The 22,390-nt window shown below is 41.7% G+C and overlaps 1 protein-coding gene and 1 pseudogene across 2 annotated transcripts in view; both read right to left on the bottom strand.

Moving 5' to 3' along the window:
• Positions 1 to 1,243: 1,243 nt before the first annotated feature.
• ADGRD1 (adhesion G protein-coupled receptor D1) overlaps positions 1,244 to 22,390 on the bottom strand; it is an 827,296-nt gene continuing 806,149 nt past the window's right edge. For both annotated transcript variants that reach the window (XM_089653751.1, XM_089653752.1), the window contains 2 exons: positions 10,682 to 10,774; positions 1,244 to 1,948 (listed from right to left, as the gene is read on the bottom strand). In XM_089653751.1, the coding sequence (XP_089509877.1) occupies positions 1,853 to 1,948; positions 10,682 to 10,774 (189 nt within the window). In that variant the 3' untranslated portion in view covers positions 1,244 to 1,852. The remainder of the gene's footprint in view (positions 1,949 to 10,681; positions 10,775 to 22,390) is intronic.
• LOC149445567 (uncharacterized) lies at positions 6,896 to 8,890 on the bottom strand (annotated as a pseudogene).

Below are 22,390 nucleotides of genomic sequence, written 5' to 3'. Positions count from 1 at the left end.
ATATTTGCATAGGGGTTCAGAGGAGGAATAGAGGAGTGTGGGTAATGCACAGGGTGTAATGGCTGTGCAACTGCAGCTAGTAAAATAATTGTGCCAAGCCAGGGGCGGACTGACAACTCATGGGGCCCCCAGGCAATAGGGGATCATGGGGCTTCTGTGTCCTTGCCCACACCCAAAAAAGCCTAAGAAAAAGCCAATGAAAGGTACCAGGGGCATCTCATGGGGCCCCCTACTGACCCCGGGCCCTCGGGAAGTGCCCGAGTGCTCGAATGGTCAGTCCGCCCCTGTGCCAAGCTCATCCATAGAAAAAAATTACTCTCCAGATGTATGCAGCAAGCTAGACAGGAAGGGCCATCATTTTCTATGGATAGGCCATTGAAGCCAATGGAGGGTGTCAGCCTTGGGGAGGCCAGTTAGTATAATCTTTTCTTGATACTTTTATTAAATCTCTATGTCTAATGAAAAGTGGTGAGGATGGGGGAGGTTATGGGATATCTTATGAAAGTGCATTGTTGGTTAAGTAGCACTTCTGATATGAAGACAGTCCAATTGTTCAGCATGGACACACCATCAACATTTGTTTGTGAAAAGGCATATGAGATTAAGCCCTGGTTCACACTGAATGTGACTCTGAAGTCATGCTACTTCACTTGAAGTAGCGCAATTTCAAAGTCACAATTTTAGATCAGTGCGATTTGTACCTCCGTTTTCACTGCGGTTTGCGACTTCATTTAACAGAAGTCAATACAAGTCGCAATGAAATCGGAAAAAGTAGTGCATGAACTATTCTTGAAATTGAGCTACTTAAAATTGAACTGATTAAGACAGTGCCACAGAAATACATTAGATGTGATTTCAGGTGCAATTTGTAAATCACATGTTGCACCAGTGTGAACCAGAGTTAAGTCAATTTGTTGAGTCAAAAATTTGTTTTCCAATAAACCAGGGATTTTTTTCATACAGAGTAAATAATCTCTTCTACAATCATTAGTAACAATTTACAAAATGCCCAGATTAAAAACAATATATGTAATATACACAACAAAACCTTACTCTGCTCAGTTTAGGTGAAATTTAATCGAAGAAATACTAGTTTCCTTTTACCTAAAAGATAAGAGCAGTAGCCACCCACTTTAAATTACTTCTCAACTAAGTCTATGGTTGAGAAAACTCATAAGATAACAGCAGATAAAAGCTTTTGTGTCTCACCAAGACACTTCGTCTTTTGTAAAGATGTAACATGTTGGTGGTCATGGTACCAGTTTATTCACAGTGCTAAAGTACAGAAAAGAAAACTGTTTACTTCAAAAGATCCCCCGACGTATTACCTGTCTGCCAATACAAGTGTTTCATAAATTAATGGAAAGAAGAGGATAGTCAGCAGAGCACAGATAAACAAAACAATGTTTTTTCATTACAGAGTCTTTCCAAGATCTGGTGCATGTAAGGAGGATTTGTCAAAGAAAGCTGTGAACTGTCTTTCATAAAAGTCACAGGAAAGTAATCCTGCAATAATTAGTTTTATATGAAAGTGTATTGCACAATATAACATCATTTTATTTTTCATGGTGTTTTGTTGATATGTAGCACAAGACAGTCTCCTAGGCATCCTGGCACTTACTGCCATGGTCAGCAACAGTTGTTTAGAGCTGTGTCTTTGAAGTTGTCTGCTTGAAGACAAATTGGTTTCTTCAGGCTAGAAAACTAAAACCCTCCCTGTGGTAAAACATGGCAGAAGATACTTATGATTATTAAAAGGGAGGAGAAGGAGCCTTTAGCTGCATGAGAGAAGACAAACATATACATGAAGGCCTCCAGTGATTATTTTTTCTTGGCAAAATCCCTCTTATGATCAGACTGCAGACAAATCAATTCGGTTGGCAGAATTGCTGCTTTTGTCCCACGTATTCATCTTGGTTGGAGATGTATTGGCTCTGTTCCCATTCATCTGGAAGACAAACAAAGCTGTCCATGTAACATAAGATGCCAATTATTCCCTCACAAGACAAACCTTTCACATTCTAGCATCATACATGTGAATAAAGAATAAACAATATATTCATGGCTGTAGCATGTCACTGAGCATTGCTGATTAAAACTATATTAAGTGAAGCAACCAACAATTAAAAGTAACAATAAAGCTACATATAAAAACCAACAAACAATAAAGGATGATTCCGCAGAAAATGGAATCTTCATTAATGACTGGAATTTGGAGCATACTGTATGAGCATCAAGGGCAGCACATTTCTGTGGCGTCAGGAAAGCGATTTTGCATGTGTTTCCTAACTTGTATTTGTGGTCAGTGTCGGATCCTCCTTTACATTGCAGTTCCATGTAGGGGAGCCCCCCTTAAATTAGTGGTCAATGTAATTCCCCCTTACATTGGTGGCCAGTGTAGAAATGTATTGATTGTTGGTGTAAAATCCCCCATTACATTTGTTGTCAGTGTAAATCTTTCATTACATTGGTTGTCAGTGCAAATTCCCCATTACATTGGAAGTCAGTGTAAATTTCCCTTTACATTGGTGGTAAGTGTAGAATTGTCTTTACACTGGTGGTCAGTGTAACTCCCCTCTTACATTGGTAGTTGATGTAGAAATGTCACCTCCCCTCCCCATCCAGCACTGCCACTGATACCATCCACCCAAGCACTGCCACTGATCCCATTCCCCCACCAGCACTGTCAATCATCCCATCCCCCAGCATTGCCATTTATCCCATTCCCCCACCACTACCACTGATCCCATTCCCCCACCACTGCCAGTGATCCCATCCCCCCACCACTGCCACTGATATCATCCCCCTACCACTGCCACTGATCCCATCAACCACCCATCACTGCCACTGATCACACCCTCCCCCCAGCACTGCCACTGATTTCAGGAGTCCTAGAATCCCTAGGAGTTTTCTGTTTATTACTGGGTCACATCACCTTCCCAGTCCATGGTGTGCAGGCAGGGAGGAGATGATGTGCTGTAACCTTCAGCAACCAATCTGTGAGATGTGATTAAGTGCTGTAACCTCTGGCAACCAATAAGTGAGCTGTAATGATGAACTGTAACCTATAGCAATCAGTAAGTGGTAATGATGCACAGTAACCAATAGCAACCAATCAGTGAGCAGTAATAATGTGCAGTAACCTCTAGTAACCAATCAGTGAACAGCAGTGATCTGCTGTACTCTCTAGCAACCAATCAGTGAGCAATAATGAAGGGCAGTAATCTCTAGCAGCCAATCAGTGAGCAGTAATGATGTGCAGTAACCTCTAGCAATCAATCAGCAAGCAGAAATCATGTGCTGTAACCTCTAGTAACTAATCAGTTGGCCTAATGTGTGCTCTAACATCTACCAACCACTCAGTGAGCTGTAATGATATGCTGTAACCTCCATCAACCAATTGCAATTGCTGCCTGATCTGCTAAGTAAACTGATTTTGAGTCTAGCGGCTATTTTATGAATGTCTCAGAGCAGGTGGAGAGCAAAATTGCATGGGAGCCCTTGAAAATGTTTGCCCAGGGTCCAATAAATATTAAAGACGACCCTGCACATGCAGTGCATTCCTTGACAATGATAGGCAGCTTTAACAAACATCAAAGAAAAAGCAAAAAAGAAAGAAGCTCTGTCATTTGCACTATGGGAAAAGGGATGCAGTTGAGGTTTGCTTCTACAATAGGTTTGCAGTGAATCCCTGAGCTTCACTAAGTTTGGTGAACTTTTGGCCAAACACTTTGCAGGTTTGCCCCCAGAAATATGGAACAACCTATAAAACAGAAAATTGTACCATACTTACTGTAATTTTCCTTTCCTGGTGCCTATCCATGGCAGCATACCTTTAATAAGCTCCCCCTTAGACTCCTCCCTCAGGACCAGTGAATATATAAAAAGAAAGGATTAAGGTACCCCCAGCATTCACTGTCATATAGAATACCAAGGGCGGGATTGTATGCTGCCATGGATAGGCACCAGAAAAGGAAAATTACGGTAAAGTATGGTACAATTTTCTGTTTTCCTGGTGCCTCCATGGCAGCATACCTGTGATATATAACTAGCTGAAATGGGTGGGATTATGCTTAGAAAAAAGTTTTAATCGAAAGGTAGGAAGATTATCATTTTGAACAGGCAACAGCCACCCTGGTAGCTTGTCTGCCGAACTCCACAGATGAGAGAGCCCCTGGGTCCACTCTGTAGTGCCTCATAAATGTGTGTTGGGATGACCACGTAACTGCTCTGCAGATGGTCTCGATGGATACATTTGACCTGTCTGCCCATGAAGCAGAGACAGACCTGGTCGAATGTGCCCTGATTGAGGTGGAGGGTTCCAAACCTGACTATCCATGAAGCAATAGTTCTTGAAGAAGCCTCCTTTCCCTTGCTTTTGCCCCAAGGGATGACAAATAGATTAGACAAATTCCTGAAGGATGCTGTAGCCTGAAGATAACACCTTAACACACTGGCGGCGTCAAGCTCATGGAAGGTACCCGATTCCGGGTCTGAAAAGGTTGGCAGCGCCCATGGTTCTGAAAGATTGGAAAATAAAGAGACCTTTGGAATGAATCAGCTCAGTGTTCTGAGTTTCACCCTATCTGGGTAGAAAGTAATGTGGTCCTCTTCCGCCCCTAGGGCTTGAAGTTCTGACACTCTTTTACCAGATGATACTGCTATTAGAAAGGCCATTTTTAGAGTCAGATTCCACAAAGAGGCTGATTTGTATGGAGAAAAGGGTTGGTTGGATAAAGCCTCTAGAACTACAGACAGTCCCCAAGTGGGAAAAGCTCTTTTGATGGGTGGACATATCTTTTTAACACCTTTGAAGAATTGGACCACAAGCGAATCTTCAGCCCACTTCTTGTCTGTTGCCGCTGAGATCGCTGCCACCTGCACCTTTAAGGTGCTTAGACCTAAACCTAGGTTCAGGCCTGCCTGGAGGAAGTCCAAAAGCTGAGAAGTGGAGGGCAGATCTGGATTGAAGCTCCTGCTAGCTGAAAAGGCTTTAAACTTGTTCCAAACCTTGTCATACATATTAATTGTAGAGAGTTTTTTGGCTTTGAGTAGAGTCAAAATAACCTCCAAAGATTATCCTAGGGCCTGGAACCTCTGCCTTTCAATAACCATATGTGAATATTCAATTTGTGAGGATTCGGATGTGTGTGTTGATTCTGACACAGAAGAAAAGGTATGAGTGGGATTTTTATTGGTGAGCGAACACTGAGAGCCACCGCTACAGGAAACCATGGATGTCTCAGCCAGTACAGACTGCTATCCATGTTGCATGCCCACGGACTTGAGAGTGCATCTATTGCTTCTGCCTGGGGGTGAGGCAGGCATGAAATGAACCTCGGCACCTTGGAGTTGTCTGCTGTGGCAAAGAGATCCAGATTGGGAAGACCCCATAGATTCATGATCCAATCAAATATTTTGGGATGTAGAGACCATTCGTTGGGATCCACAAACTTTCGGGACAAAAGCTCCGCCTTCGTATTTAGATGGCCTGGCAGATAGACTGCAGTTAGATCCATTAAATTCCTTTCTGCCCAAAGGATGATGGGGTTCACTTCTCTCAATAAGGACCTGCTGTGAGTCCCCCCCGATGCTGGATGTATGAAACTGCTGCCCTGTTGTCCATTCAGAGAAGGACTGGCTTGCATTTGATTTGAAACTCCAGGGCTATCAGAGTGAGAAAAGCTGCTCGAATTTCCAGAATATTTGAGATGATTCTTGTTGTTTGAAAAACTTATCTTCCTTGAACTGACACCTGGTCGCAATGTTCCCCCCCAGCCGATCGCACTGGTGTCTGTGGTAACTATGGTCCAGGAGAGATAGCCCAATGGACGCTGTCTTGTAAGCATTTCTCTCTTCGTCCTTCATCATAGTCCCCTGCGCATTAGTCTTGTCAAACGTGTGGGCTGGGATAGATACAGTTTGTTCTATTGTCTTAGAATTTCTAATTGAAAGTGTCTCAGGTACCAGTGGGCCCATGGAACCATTGGGATACATGCCAACATCACCCCTATCAGACTCAGGCTGTCATATGAGACTGTGTCCTTACTTTCTTCATCTTCCGAATGATGGCTGTCATTTTCTGAGGGGGAAAGGACACTGACCCCTTGGAAGTGTCAAACAGGGCGCCTAGATAAATCATTTGCTTTGTTGGGATAAGTTGACTTTTTGTTTGATTTATCACCCATCTGAATTCTAACTAGTGTGGAAATCAGAACTTCCCTGTGTTCTGTTAGTTGGGCTGGATTCTTTGCTAGTAGTAGGACATCATTCAGGTAGTGATATACCCTGAGCCCAACCTCCCATAGTGGGTCTAGGACTGCGATCAGCACTTTCGTGAAGACTCTGGGAGAAGTAAATAGACTGAAGGGCAAACTATGGAATTGCAGATGAATCTGGCCAACTGAAAACCTCAGATATTTCTGAAACGGTGGGAATATGGGTATGAGTACACATCTTGAAGGTCCACTGACAGCATCCAATCCCCGGGTTGAACGGCGTGGATAATAGTCTGCAGCGATTCCATCTTGAAGCTCTACAAGAGTATGTAGTGGTTTAATTTCTTGAGGTTCATTACGGGTCTCCAACCGCCATTCCTTTTGGGTACCAGAAATAGGTTGGATTAAAAACTTTTGACCTCTTTGATGGAGGAATGGGTATTACTGCCTGCTGTGCCTGTAGGGAATCCAGAAACTGCAGAAGTACATCTCTCTTCTGAGGAGACTCTTGTATTCTTGTGGGGGTGAAGAAGTCGTGAGATGGCCAGCATGAGAAAGCCCAGAAGTGTCTGAACTGGACTGTCGAGACCAGCCAGGGATCCTGACATCTTTGCATCTAAACCTTGGCAAAATGCCTCAGTCTGGCACCTACTCGGATCGCCTGGGATGGCCTGGCATCAAAAGGACTTGGCAGTGTCCTGAAGGTTAGGTAGAGTCTTTTGTTTGTGGGTCCTCAAAAAAGTTGATTGTGTGCTTCTCCAGGCCTTCCTTGAGTCTCTGCTCTGTCTGAACTGCCTGTAATCTCTGCTACTGAACTGCTGAAATTTTGAGGTAAATCCCCTGGTACGGTAACACAGGAAATGGCCTTTCCAGCCTCTCTCCAAACAGTGATTGACCATCAAAAGGGATTTTACACCAATTTTGTTTTGATGCCATGTCAGCCACCCATGGCTTCAACCATAAGGACCGACTTGCCATTACAGCATGCAGCATTGATCTTGCAGAAGATCTTATTATATCGATAGCTGCTTCACCAATAAAGTCAGCCGAGAGCTTGAGCTCACCCAAAGCCTTGACTATGTCTTCCGTGGGAACTCCCTGATGGATAGCCACCTGTATGTTGTCTGTCCATACTCGCAAAGCATTGGAGACAGATGTCAGTGCAATTGCTGGCATGCAGGCATTTCCGGCCATCTGATAGGCCCTCTTTAGGTCAAGATCCATTTGTCTGTCTAGGGGTTCTTTAAACGAGGTTGAGTCATCCATAGGCAATGTTATGTTTTTTGCTACGTGGACCACCGCTGCATCCAGTGGACCATCCAACGTTCTGGAGTCTGCTTCAGAAAGCGGAGATAGCTTGACCAGGTGATTGATTGAAAATCTTTTTTCTGTCCTCTTCCATTCCCCTTCTATGACTCCCCTGATTTCATCCATCAGAGGAAATTAGGCGATTTGTTTTTTAAGAAATGGGAAGTAGCTCTTTGATTTCCTTGCTAGGGAATCAGCTTCCTCCCAGCCAATGGCAAGCTTGACTGCCTGGACATAAGGCTGAACCAGGGAAAAAAAAAAGCCTGAAGGATCTGATTCATCGGAGGAATCTTCTTCTCCAGATTGTTTAGATGGCTGGTCCGCTATTGTATGAGAGGGTTCGCCCGAGGATGGGCATGGTAGTAATGCATCTGATTCCTCCTCTTGAGGAATATGTGATGATAGCTGTGATGGATTAGCTGCTACAAGTTCTGCTAGTGAATCTTTGACAACTTTTTTTAGTAGGTCCTTAACCTGCTCGCTCTCTGCACCTCTTTCCGCTGCATAATCCCTGAAACAGTCTCTGCAGACTAGTTTGCCTGGTAGAAAGGAGGCTTCACATGCCTGGCATTTTTGAGGCCTAGGGCTTGGGGAAAGTGCGGAACGTTGTCTTTTGGCAGAAGAACGAGCCCCAGTCGAACAGTATCTGGACTTGGAAGAATGAGCTTGGCTCGGGCTGCCCTTGGATTCCTCATGGTGCCTGGATGTCCTCTTTTCTAGTGTACAGGGCTGAAATACATAAATATACCAGCATAAGCACACTCTTTTTTTTTTCTTTTTCACTTACCCAGACGGAGGCCCTTACCTTTGAAGTAGAGGAGGGTTTTGTTCGAGCAGCAAATGGCTCATTTTAAGCAGGGGACAAAAAGAGCAGCTATAGGACAAGGAAAGGATTTAGATTACTGTGTCTCCCTCTCTCCCATCCCCCTTCCTCACCTTCCTTCCATTTTTTTCTTTGGGGGGGGGGAGGAAATGATAAAAGAGAGTGCATGGGAAAAAGGAAGAGGTATAGAGGGAGAGAAAAAAAGAAAAGAGAGGACAAACGGAAAAGAAAGAGGAAGAGAAAAAAAAGACTTACCGTCGGCGAATACTGGCGATACTTCCAGGAGCTCTCAGCAAGGCCAACCTGCACCGAAGCCACTCGCAGCCACACTAAAGCTGCCGGGAATAAATAGTGGAAAGGGCAGGGTAAAGGAAAACAAACTCCTCCCCCATCCTGGAAGGAAAAAACATTTAATTCAAGTAAGGGCAAAAATAGTCTGTTTGCCCACAGTCAAGATGGCGACCATAATGTCAAGCCACACCGCGCATGCGTGAACCAGTGACCCTAGGACCCCGCCAGCCAGCTTAGACTCGGCGGTCATCCTTGCATGCGCACTGCGGCCAAGAAGATGCCAGGACTTTCAAAAGGCCGGAGTTGGTAGAGTGCCAGCTCTAAGAAAGCAGGGGAGACAAACACCCGGGGAGAGATAGCCAGACCAAGAAAGGCAGCAAGTTAGAAGAACAGAGAAGAAGTGCATGGGAAGTCATAGAGAAAGGACAGGTATAGCTGCTCCCTCTGTCTTAAGCCCCAGCGAAAGCCATGAACCAGTTGGCAGATACAGTGCTTCAGGATGAGCGACTAATATCCCAAAAGACCCCCAGAAGGGACTCCCTACATTATCAGAGCCTTTAGCTGCCCAAGAGTAGGGACTGTGACTGGGAGAGGCTGAACCCAGGTGGAAGCTGCTCGAGGCAGAGGTAAGGACGGCCGACTTACATTCACTGACCATAAGGTATGAGGAAAAAAAGGAGAATGCTGGGGGTATCTTAATCCTTTCTTTTTATATATTCACTGGTCCAGAGGGAGGAGTCTAAGGTGGAGCTTATCATAGGTATGAACCCAGGTGGAAGCTGCTCGAGGCAGAGGTAAGGACGACCAACTTGCATTCACTGACCATAAGGTATGAGGAAAAAAAGGAGAATGCTGGGGGTACCTTAATAATTTTTTATTTTTATATATTCACTGGTTCTGAGGCAGGAGTCTAAGGCAAAGCTTATCACAGGTATGCTTCCATGGAGGGGTTTTTGGCCAAACACTTTGTAGGTTTGCCCCCAGAAATATGGAACAACCTATAAAAGGTTTTGCCCCTGGCTTGCTGAGTCCCAAGGACCAAAAATTTTAAGTAAGGGATAACCCAGCACCTTTTCTTTAAAAAAGTTATTGTGTGTCAGAGCGGTTACAGAGAATAAGCAATTATTTATGTATTTACCTTTTTAATTTTAGCATTTATACATGTTTCCAATATCTACTGGCCTTCCATGTTCTTTCTTTTACAATAGCTTGCTTATAGTACAAGCGCTACAAAACGCCCTACAAAATAACATTCGCTCCCTTAGACTATGTTAGAGATTTCTAAGACACAACTAATCAAAATTCATGAGAGATTTGGAGCTGGCTGGAAAAATAAACTCAGATAGAGGCTGATTTACTAAAACCAAATAGACTGCAAGGGAATTTGCCCCCAGAACTTAATGAATGAAGTGAAGCTCTTCTGACTTTCATCATCCATTCATGTTCAAAATGCAATCTTTTTTTAGTTTTTCATGCATGTGATTGGGCATTCCTTGCAAAGTGGCATTTCCCCACATTACCTAAACTCTAGGGAAAATTCCCTTGCACGGTGCAATTTCCCATATAAAATGAACTGCCTGTTTGCCTTTAGTAAATGAACCCCATAATAGATATAATGCTGAACTGCGTTAGTCACAGCAAAATATTACATTTTTTTTTCTGCCAGCATGGCAGACATTGCCCTAAATGTTTCAATTTCCATGCTGCAAACATTGAATTGGATTGTTTTCAAATTTTGTATTGTTCTCATCTTGTATGATTTTTTTTAGAAAGCACATTGTTTTCAGTATCCTAATCTCACTGGACTAGATCTAGCTTGGTGGGAGTACGGTTTCCACAACCCCCCCCCCCAAAAAAAACTGTTTTATTTGCTATTCTTGTAAACATTCCTATCATTTCATTTAGAGTTTACTTTTCCTCACAGTGTTTTATGTAATCTCTCCACTTTGTAATTGCTTTTATCCAGCTACAGTAGTAAAAGAATGAATGACCCACATGACAGTTGCCGCTGTGCCCTACAAAATCTAATAACTGTACTTACCACATCAGAGTTGAAAGGCTTCACATTGATGTTGCGAATGGAGCTACTAGTGAGTGACCACACCTTTGTTTTGTGTTTGAAAGCAGCTCTCACCTTCAAAAGAAATTGCACAGTAAACAATGGTACCCTCATATATCAATACTGTTCAGTACTATTAACCCCATCCAAACAAAATTATACTTAAGCCCCATACACACGATGAGGATAGTGGACAAATGATCATCCATTTTTTTTGCATGCTAGTCCAATATCGAAAGTGAAGAGATTACTAAAGTTACGAAAATTCTTGTACAGCAGAAAGAAAATTCAGAAGTGATGTAATGTATTTGAATTGTATTTTTGGAAGAAAACTGTACTTATTAAATGAAAATCATACGATCTGGTATCATATGAGAAAAATGTTCATGTTTGTCCCTTCACATAATTTCAGATGAAAGCTGTGCAATAACGGTCAGATTGTCGTATGATCGCTTCAAAAGTGGTATTTTTCGTACAATTTTCTGATCGAGTGTACTAGGCTTTACTGGAAAAAGAAGGGTTTGACCACACACCAGAGATTTGATGAAAAAGTGAAAAATATTTATTAATCTATAGAGACACAAATAGCACCAGGACAATCCCAGCTGTTACTGCATTTCACACGGTCACAAGCTTAGTCATAACGTAACCGTGTGAAATGCGTTAACAGCTAGCATTGTCCTGGTGCTATTTGTGTGTCTTTATGGATTAATAAATATTTTCAGTTTTTCATCAAATCTTAGGTGTGCGGCCAAACCCTTCTGCTTTTCCATATTGGTGTGGTGGCGAGCCAGGGTCTGCACCTGTGTTGGGTTTCACATTGATTGTTTTACCTGAGCAGTATTCCTTTTCTTCATTGTACTAAGCTTTACTGCTGTTATGATACTTACCACTTACACCAAAGTTGTTTCTTTTTTTCCCAAGGCTGTTAAACCCTTCAGCTAACCACTAGAAAGTGAATTAGTCCATAATTGCAGACAATAGGGTTGATTTACTAAAACTGGAGAGTGTAAAATCTGGTGCAGCTGTACATGATAGCCAATCAGCTTCTAACTTCAACTTGTTCCATTAAGCTTTGACAATACAACCTGGGAACCTGGATTGGTTTCTATAAAGAGTTGCAACTAATTTTGCACTCTCTGGTTTTGTAAATGGAATGGAAGTTATAGTGTATTTTCAGAAAGATGTTTTCAGTTATTATTGCTGCTTTTCCCTTAACCCTTTCTTTAATGAAAGGCCATTGCTGTATGTTTGCCCAGTATGCACAAGCCATCAGTATACTCGTGTCTCTGTCCACTAAACCCAGACTTCTTAAAGTTATACTAAACATTTACACAAACAAGTTATTTTTTTCCATGTGATTCAATGTAGCATCAAAAGGGGTATGAACTCTCGCAAAATGAAACCCACATGTTCACTTTGAGCTCCACTAGTCGGCTACTTTAAACAAAAAATTCACTATTATCTGGAAAATAACTGCGCTATAGCCGAATCACGACTACAGCATGGGTGTCCAATTCTGGAAGGGCATCATATGACATCCTCTGAGAACGTGTCCTCCCCCAGTGGCATGCACCCGGTGATCTCCATGATCACGTGGTGTGGTAAAAGGCCAATCACAGCTGTATTTTACCACGTGATCAGCTGTATCCAATGACACAGCAGATCACCAGGTAAATACAGTTGCTGGTTATTGGCTGCACTTTCCTCAAGCTGTCACAGCATGAGGAAAGTACTGCTGATAACCGGCAATTGTCAGAGAACAGATCGACACTGATCATCAGGGTACTGATGATCAGTGCCCAGCAGTGCCACCCACCTGTGCCCAGCAGTGCCACCCACCAGTGCCCAGCAGTGCCACCCACCAGTGCCCAGCAGTGCCACCCACCAGTGCCCAGCAGTGCCACCCACCAGTGCCATCCAGCAGACATGCCCAGCTGTGCCGTCAATCAGTGTCCATCATTACTGCCAGTCAGTGACATCAGTCAGTGCCCATCAGTGCTGCCCATCAGTGCCGCCTATCAGTGCCCATCATTGCTGCATATCAGTACAGCATCATCAGTGCCGCCTATCCGTGCCACCTCATCAGTGCCCATCAGTGCTGCCTATCACTGCCCAACAGTGCTGCCTCTCAGTTCAGCCTCATCATCACACATCAGTGAAGGAGAAAAATTACCTGTTTGCAAAATGTTATAATAGCAACAAATAAAACTTTTATTTTTCACATTGTTTGCTCTTTTTTTGTTTATAGTGCAAAAAAGGAAACACCCAGTGATGATTAAATACCACCAAAAGAAAGCTACAATATATTTGTGAGAAAAAAAAGATAAAAATTTCATATGGGTATATTGTTGCAAGACTGCGCAATTGTCATTCAAAGTGCGACAGCTTAAAATTGGCCTGGGCATGAAGGGGGTATAAGTGCCTGGTAGGCAAGTGGTTAATCAACAGACATGAGTGGTTATATTTTGGGGTATATATCTGGGGCTGCATAAATTACTTAAAAGTAGATTTGGAACAGCCAAGGAAAACCTTTTTTTTTTACATTTGTTTCTATTTCTTCCAAATAAAAACCTAATAAATAAAAATATATGTATCTAAATCTTCTATTTTATTGAAGCATTCTCTGATAAGAAATAAAATGTGCAACACATGATGGCAGACTTCAAATGTTAAAAGGTATAAGGTATGGAAACATGACTCCAAGACAAGAAAAATGCTCTGGGAGTTAGAGGAGTGGGGCAAAGGCTCATTGACTTAAGTGGTTGACACACTGTAAAAAAATGTTTTATTTGGTACAATGTTTTATTAAATATAATTGTTTTCTATATTTTAATATGATGTGCATATTTTTTACACACTGTACTGCCCTCTTTATAAAAAAAAGTGTTCTTTCTCTGCGCACCGAAAGGACACAAAGAGAGAGATACGCTGACAGCTGCTGCCTGTAAGGTTTGTTTATTACATACGTTATGTGATCACCATGTTGAATCTGACATAGTGATTGCATGATCAGGAACCACACTCATTAGCAGAGACAGGGATGTGTCAATGACAGCACAGTCTCAGCTAGTATCATGCAGAGCTGTGTGCTCCCAGCTGTGAAAGGAAACATTAATGTTCTGTCAGCACGGAAGCTTGTGCTGAGAAACATTGCAGGCTACAGTCTTGAACCTGTTAAAAAAAATATTTAAACATGCCTTTTCCATGTTTTTATGTCTGCTCTGTCATATTTTAGTTATTGCATTACATATAGTATTTGTAGATTGGTCACTACGCATGCATTCCATTAGCAGTCACACCCCCTCCATTCTTAAAACAACAGTAAACTCTTTTTTTTAACCTATACCTACAGGTAAGCTTACAATAAATCCTTGAAATCAGTGAAACAATAAAACAGTGCAAAACATGAAATTTATCAAAAGTAGTTATACACAAATCATAATAAATGCTGTGGTTATAAAATAAATGTCCAAAACCACCAAAATGAAAACAATGTAAAATTTGTGTCCAAATACAAAAATTGATGAAACCAAAAACAGAGAAAGTCCTTTTTAAACATGCAAATAGTGCTCCAATTTTTTTTTTAGGTCTTTGATAACGCCCTGGAGGAGGGGTGAAACGCTTCAGACAGACTTACTTCCAGTTTCCTATGTTGAGCTTGTGACGTCATATCAGATACTGCCAGTTTGGTTTACTTTCTGGAATCCGTTTTACGCTGGGAAGTCTGTTTTGGAGGATTTTGTCAATTGGTGACTTATTTTAAATTATAATGTGAATAGATTGAGCACAATTTTATTCAATTAAAAGTCTTTGCAATATTGCACTATTGTTTCTCCTTTGTCTTCCTATATAACACATCGTGATGAAGGGAAATACCTTTTGAAGTTGGATGTAAGGAAGCTCTTGTATATGGAGAAGGCTATGGAGAGGATTTCCCCGGGAATTGGAGAATAATATTGTATCCATAAAGTGCAATTTATTCTTATCTCTGGTGAATGCGGAATACATCAGTATACACAGGAAGGTGTGGATCCGTGGAGTCTTTTCTCTATTATACTTATCCTAAAAAAAATTTTTGGAGCACTATTTGCATGTTTAAAGGGGGCTTTATTTGTTTTTGGTTTCATCACTTTTTGCATTTGGACACAAATTTTATATTTTTTTCATTTTGGTGGTTTTGGACATTTATTTTATAACCACAGAATTTATTATGATTTGTGTTTGATTACTTTTGATTAATTTCATGTTTTCCACTGTTTTATTGTTTCACTGATTTTTTTATTTTTATCAATCTTTTTGATTCTTATCAAGGCACAGCAGCATTCACTTTCAAATTTTTCACATAGTTTTTGTGGTGCAGGTTGTTTTTGTTTTAGTTTTTACAATAAATCCTACCTTTAGGTACACTGAATATCTCCTAAATCTGCATCATTTAGGAGATATTCACAGTTGCTACAGCTGATGATGTCACCAGAGCATGCACGGTGTATTCTGCATTCGGTGCACAATGAATCTAGCGTCAATGAGGAGAGCACTATGCTACAATCGTGACTCCTGTGCACATGAGCGGGACTGATATCGCAGCCCAGCCATTCAAAAGTCCAGAGAGCGTGAACCTGGAAGGAAGACTGGAAGCACCTGCAGCAGTGGCAAGGTAAAAAGGTAAGTCTGTCATATTGTGCTAGTATGCAGTGCACACTAGCATATCATGCTATTAATTGCAGGACGCCCATCTTTTTTTTTTGTGAGTTTGCTACCGCTTTAACAACTACAAATATAAGATGTAAGCTACAGAGAGTAAATTTTTTCAACAATTATATAATAACTGATAGACTTGCATTGTGAAAAGATGCAGTAAAGCACCAACATTGTGGAGCACAGCAGAGAAGGAAGCAAAACGTGCATATGTAATGATTAGGGGTGACTCCAAATGTGTTCAGATCCTAGTATCTGTTATCTCTCGCCTTGATTATTACAACTCCCTTCTCATAGGCCTACCTCTATATAGGCTATCCCCTCTTCAGTCTATCATGAATGCTGCTACCAGACTCATCTACCTTACCAACCACTCAGTGTCCCCCGTTTCTCTGCCAATCTCTCCATTGGCTTCCGACTACCTAGCAGATAAATTCAAAATACTAACAACATGCCAAGCCATCCGCAACTTTGCCCCGAGCTACATTACCAAACTTGTCTCCAAATATCACCCAAACCGCCTTCTTTGTTCCTCTCAAAACCTTCTACTCTAAAGCTGTTTTGCCTTCTCCTCCCATGCTCATCTCCAGGACTTTTCCAGAGCCTCTCCCAACCTCTGAAACTCTCTACCTCAATCTGTTCTGCTATCTCTTACTTTGGCCACCTTTAGGCGATCCCTGAAAACTCATCTCTTCAGGGAAGCCTATCATGCCTCCAACTAATAACTGAACTTTTAACACTTCCAGCAGCTCATCCCCCACAATTTGAATCTTTTGCACCACTTGTCCCACCCTAATAAATTGTAAGCTCTTATAAGCAGGGCCCTCTTAACCCTTAAATTTTACTGTATTGTAACTGTACTGTCTGCCTTTAGATTGTAAAATGCTGTGCAAGCTGTTGGCGCTCTAAATATCCAGCATAATAATAATATTAGTATGAACCCACCTGAGTGAACCCACCAGGAAGCAATCATTGTACTGGGCCAATCATCTACAGCTAGGGCATTCCTCGCCCTGCAGTCGTACATATGTGAGGCATGTATTTGTGCAGCTGTAGGACAGGGAATGCCTCAGACACTTATTATTGGCCCAGTACAATGATGGCTTCCTGGCAGGCTCCCTTAGGTGGGTTTGAATTAGGGCCAGAACACATCACACAGCTCATCCCTGTTAACCACTTCAATACCGGGCACTTTTACCCCCTTCCTGCCCAGGCCAAGTTTCAGGTTTCAGCGCTCTCACACTCTGAATGATAATTGCGAGTTCATGCAACACTGTACCCAAACTAAATTTTTATAATTATGTTCACACAACTAGAGCTTTCTTTTGGTGGTATTTAATCACCACTGGGGTTTGTATTTTTTGCTAAATTAACAAAAAAAGACCTAAAATGTTGAAAAAAAAAACATGGTTCTTTGTTTCTGTTATAAAAGTTTGCAAATAAATAATTGTTCTTCATAAATTTAGGCCAAGATGTATTCTACTACATGTATTTGGTGAAAATAACCAAAATAAGTATTTCTTATTTAGTCTGTAGGAAAGTTATAGAGTTCACAAACTATGGGATATATCTGAAAATCGATTAATCCTGAAGTACCGATGGCCAATCTAATTTCTTGAGGCCCAAAAATCTCAGAACAGTACAGATATCCCCCAAATAACCCCTTTTTGCAAAGTAGACAGTCAGATGTATTTCATAAGAGGCATGGTGAGTTTTTTGAAGTTGTAATTTTGTTGTCATAATTTTTTAGAAAATGGAGAAATGAAAAAAATTATTTTCACAATTTTGTTCTTACATACTGTCACCAGTTCAGTACAGCGTCATCAAATAACTGGTGTTGCAGTGATCAGGGACACCGACTGGTGACAGTATGAAAAAAAAAAGTTATACATTTTTTTCGATTTTTTTTTAATTACATTTTTTTCAATTTTTTTTAAGATTATTTTTTCATATTGGACTATGACCAAGGTAGTATAATGTTACCATAGTAACATTGTACTACTTTGGGGAAGTGATCAGTATTGTTTTTTTTTTTTACACAATTTGATTGCTTATAGCAAATACTTTTTCTTGCTATAAGCAAGCATTTAACTGAATGAAATCAATTCATTCAGTTTTTTTTGTTGTGAATAGCTGTGATTGGCCACAGCAGGTCACATGGTACTGGCAACGGTCCGAGGTACACACTTGGTGACAGATCTAGCCACAGCGCGGCCCTGCGGGCATGCGTAAAGTGCTATCCAGGAAGGATGTCATATGACGCCATCCCGGAGGGACGGGAGGTTCACCCGGCCATCATATTACGATAGGGTGGGCGGGAAGTAGTTAATGACCAAGTTGTTTTGTTCCATTTGCATACATAAGTACAAACTATACGTGTATGCATATTTTTAAATATTAACTAACAAACATTTATAAAAGTATTTATATGAAGCTGATATGTTTCTCATATATATACTATATCTAAAAATAATTAAAAATACTATACATTCCCTTTAAGTGAGCAGTTTACAATATAAATGTCTGCTGTAGGGAATTCTTCATTTATTTCATGCAATCTCTTTATATTAGCCAGGCATTGTTTAAAAACGTGTAATGAAACAGGAATGAAAAAGTAAAGGGCTTTGATGATCCAGTTAAGTCAATATATAGTAGCATACTGTGAAACAGAAAAGATATACCACTAAATGGGAACCCATTAGGATGTCTTTTATAATGCCTCAACAAAGGTTCAAATCTAATACTGGAGGCTGTGATCGCCCAAATCCTGGGAATGGTGCTAGCTCTGGGGCAGGCAGGTCAGGGTGTGTGTAATGCTGCAGATGAGTGTCCTCCCCAGAGATAGTACTGCATTCACAAGTCAAGCAATTGTAGCCTCCAGCATGGGGTAGGAACTCTGGCTGTTAAATACAACAGCTTCCCAACACATTCTTTTTTCAACCAGCTCATCTCTAAAAACAATGTTTTCAGTTTTGCAAGTTTTCTCTTTTCTCTTTTTTCTTTTAAAAAGAGAAAAATACTTCAAGGTATGTTAAAAGAGAGATTCTGGAACTTTGAATGAATAACATAAATAGTGTGCTTATTTGTAAAATGTTTGACATTAATTATACAGAAAGTATCCAGTTATAGGTCTGTAATAGTTGCTTTTCTGAAAATGTAAGAATTAAAGGAGATATAGAAATTCTGAAGGACCGTCTGCACACTGGTATATACCCTTTCAAGCAGACTGTGCAATAAATAGGGATATTTAGTTCACGCATATTGTAATACATGTTTAAGTGGCCAGCTGTGTCAAAGTAATCCCTCTATGGCCAGTTCTACTCTTCTAGTGTTAATATGTGGTTACACCCCTTTAGCACCTGATGGATAAATGCATGTACTAGTCATTGGGATTTGAGCACAGATATATCTTGTTTATTTAAAGGAGATATAGTCACAATATACATTTTCTTTTCCATAACATCAGCATTGTAATAGCAATACAAACAATAGTTATTTTTGGCAATCAAAAAAAAGCTTATTTGAAAACTCTTTCCACAGCTCCCTGGATACCCTTCATACTTTGCAGCTTCTCTTCTGCTGTTTGCTTTTGAATTTCTATTACTACATATCCCTTGGTACCTTGGTGCCTGCAAACTGTGATTCCCTTACTGACTAGGCATTCTGAAAGTCCTCCTCTCAGCACCTCTGTATTTATTTGATTATTTATTTATTTCAGGTACTTGTATAGCGCTGTCAATTTACGCAGTGCTTTACATATATATTGTACATTCACATCAGTCTCTAACCCTCAAGGGGTGTACATTCTAAGGTCCCTAACTTACATTCATACATACACATATGAGGGCAAATTTAGACAGGAGCCAATTAACCTACCAACATGTCTTTGGAGTGTGGGAGTAACTGGAGGAAACCCACGCAGGCAGAGGGAGAACATGCAAACTCCTGGTGCCATGGCTAGGATTTGAACCAACGACCCTAATACTGCCAGGTGGAAGTGCTAACCATTTAGCCACTGTGCTGCCAAGTTTAGTAGGCAGGCACTGTGAAATGTGTAACACGTGGCAGGGTATAGTGCATGGGTGTCACAGATTTAATTGAAGTAAATGTGTGAGGAGCTTTACAAAGTGAGTTTACAAACTACAAGATTTTTCAGTTTAAGGAGTATTATTTATTATTATTATACAGTATTTATAAAGCGCCAATAGTTCACTCAGCGCTGTACATTACAAAGGGGGACAGAACATGTGACAGAACAATACCAATACAATGCAAAACATGAGGGGATCGAGGGCCCTGCTCTTTCGAGCTTACAATCTAGAAGGGATGGGATAGTGGTACAGGAGGAGATAGTTGTGGGGGATGGAGTGGTAGGAAGAGTGGAGGAGGTCAGCAAGTTAGCAGGGGGTGAGGTAGGCTTCCCTGAAGAGATGGGTTTTCAGGGTGCGCCTAAAGGAGAGGAGAGTAGGTGATAATCTGATGGGTTGGGGAAGGGAGTTCCAGAGGATGGGTGACACCCTGGAGAAGTCCTGGAGGCGGGCATGGGAGGAGGAGACCAGGGAACTAGAGAGAAGGAGGTCTTGTGAGGAGCGGAGTGTGCGTGCTGGGCGGTACTTGGATATTAGGTCAGTGATGTAGTTCGGGGCAGTATGGTGGACAGCTTTGTACGTCAGTGTTAGGATTTTAAATTTGATCCGTTGCGCAATCGGAAGCCAGTGGAGGGATTGGCAGAGGGGGGTGGCGGAAATGGAGCGGTTGGAAAGGTGAATGAGTCTGGCAGCCGTATTCAGGATGGACTGAAGCGGGGATAGCCAGCGGCGAGGCAGGCCAGTGAGGAGGGAGTTGCAGTAGTCGAGTCGTGATATGATGAGGGAGTGGATGAGCTGCTTAGTGGTTTCTGGGGTTAGGAACGTGCGGATTTTGGCGATATTGCGGAGGTGGAGTCTGCACGAGTTTGTTAAAGATTGGACTTGGGGCTGGAAGGATAGGTTGGAGTCCAGAATGACACCAAGTACTCTGGCCTGCAGAGCGGGTTTGATATTGGCGTTGTTGGATGTGATGTAGAAGTCAATGGGGGGTGGGGTTCGGGCTGGGGGGAAGACAAGGAGCTCGGTTTTGGAGAGATTCAGTTTAAGGAAGTGGAGCGACATCCAATCTGATATGTCGCTCAGTAGGTGTGTGATTTGGGCAGAGACCGAGGGGGTGAGGTGGGGGGTTGAGAGATAGATTTGTGTGTCGTCGGCATAGAGGTGGTAGTTGAAGCCGTGAGAGTGTATGAGTTGGCCAAGGGAGGAGGTGTAGATGGAGAAGAGAAGGGGCCCAAGGACAGAGCCTTGAGGGACCCCAACAGAGAGGGGGAGTGAGGGGGAGGTGGTAGCATTATAGGTAACGCTGAAAGAGCGTTGTGACAGGTAGGATGAGAGCCAGGAGAGAGCAGAATCTCTGAGGCCGAGGGAGTGTAGTATTTTGAGGAGGAGGGGGTGGTCAACTGTGTCGAAGGCCGCAGAGAGGTCAAGGAGTAGGAGCACTGAATAGTGGCCATTAGCTTTGGCGGTTAGAAGGTCGTTGGAGAGTTTGAGTAAGGCGGTTTCGGTGGAGTGTAGGGGGCGGAAGCCAGACTGTAGGGGATCGAGGAGGTTGTTGTTGTTGAGGTGAGAGCATAGGCGGGTGTAGACGAGGCGCTCGAGGAGTTTAGATGTAAGTGGGAGCAGACTAGAAATAACTGAAATATGATATGCAAAAGCATATATGACTTCGTATTTTGACCATAGGTACACTTTAACAGAGCCACTATATACAGAGAATCTGATATTCAGCAGAAACATACTGCATTTGTTTTTCAAATTATGTAGTTGGGGGATTTTGAGGGGAACACTGTTACTTTGTGTGTGTTGAAAGTGAAGTTAAGAAAATGTGTCCATTTGAACAAATTAATAATTCCCAGTGAACTTCCAACTCTATTATTTAGCCACTGCCAGTACATTCCATGGCCCTAAAAGCTATGACATTTCCTGCCCTATTCACTTTATCTTTATTGTTCACCCTTTCCTATCCACATTTGCAAATACAGATTATTATAGAATGATGAAAAAACAAAATAGAGCCATAGGTAGCCTAAATAAAACATTTCTCAAAACCGTTATCATTTTTGTGACTTAAAAAAACAAGGGGCTGAGTTTTCTGGTAGAGCAGGTTTGCGCAAAAAACTCACAAATCACCTTGAGCAAAATTTTGAATGACTTGCTGATGAACATGCTCACTTTATTTCAGATTTCTTACTTTTTTGGACACATGACAGGTCTTTGAACTAACTTCCTCAAACAGACTACTAAATGTGATGGTCTGTCTCCTATAATCACAAAATCAATGCCAACATTTTAAAAGGCAAAAATAATTTTTGCATTTTTCCAGATGTGCAGTGGCCTTGGCAAATAACTTAACAAAGATAAAAGATATGCTACAGTAAACCTAAGGACAGCTCTAGAGGTTACCTGAAATGTTACTCCAAGAACTGTGCAGACATTTGGAAAAAGCAGTAAGCATACCTACAATGCTGTCCTGGTTGCCAGGGTTTAATTGTGTTGACTGTTTTACTACCTTTAAAAGAGAGCAATGGTATCTTTTAAAAAAAATATATGCTGCAGCACCTAATTATAAATGCATCTGCTGTAGCCCCTATACAAAGTTCCACAAATACCTGTTGAAACTGCCAGTGAAGTCCACCTAATGCCAATATATGTGATGGCACCAATGCTACACTGGGCCTGAATTAATAGCAGAGTTGCTGAATTCTTGCAGGGGCCCTGGCTTTTAGTGTGCATAAGCCTGTAGCTTGTCAATCAGCAGCTGGCCACGACTAGTCCTGCCTACTAGTTTCTAGATTAACAGCACTACTTCTGTTGTTATGTCTCTGGTTGCAGGGATAACATTTGCAGACAACATAACTGTCATCAGGAGACTAAGGGAAGGCCATGAGGCTATGTATTAGCAGGA

This window comes from Staurois parvus, unplaced genomic scaffold (genome assembly GCF_062004578.1).
Source record: "Staurois parvus isolate SC_StPar_1 unplaced genomic scaffold, SC_StPar_1.0 ptg000719l, whole genome shotgun sequence".
Classification (NCBI taxonomy): domain Eukaryota; kingdom Metazoa; phylum Chordata; class Amphibia; order Anura; family Ranidae; genus Staurois; species Staurois parvus.
Note: the sequence above shows the minus strand (reverse complement) of the source record. Positions and strands in the feature narration are given on the sequence as shown.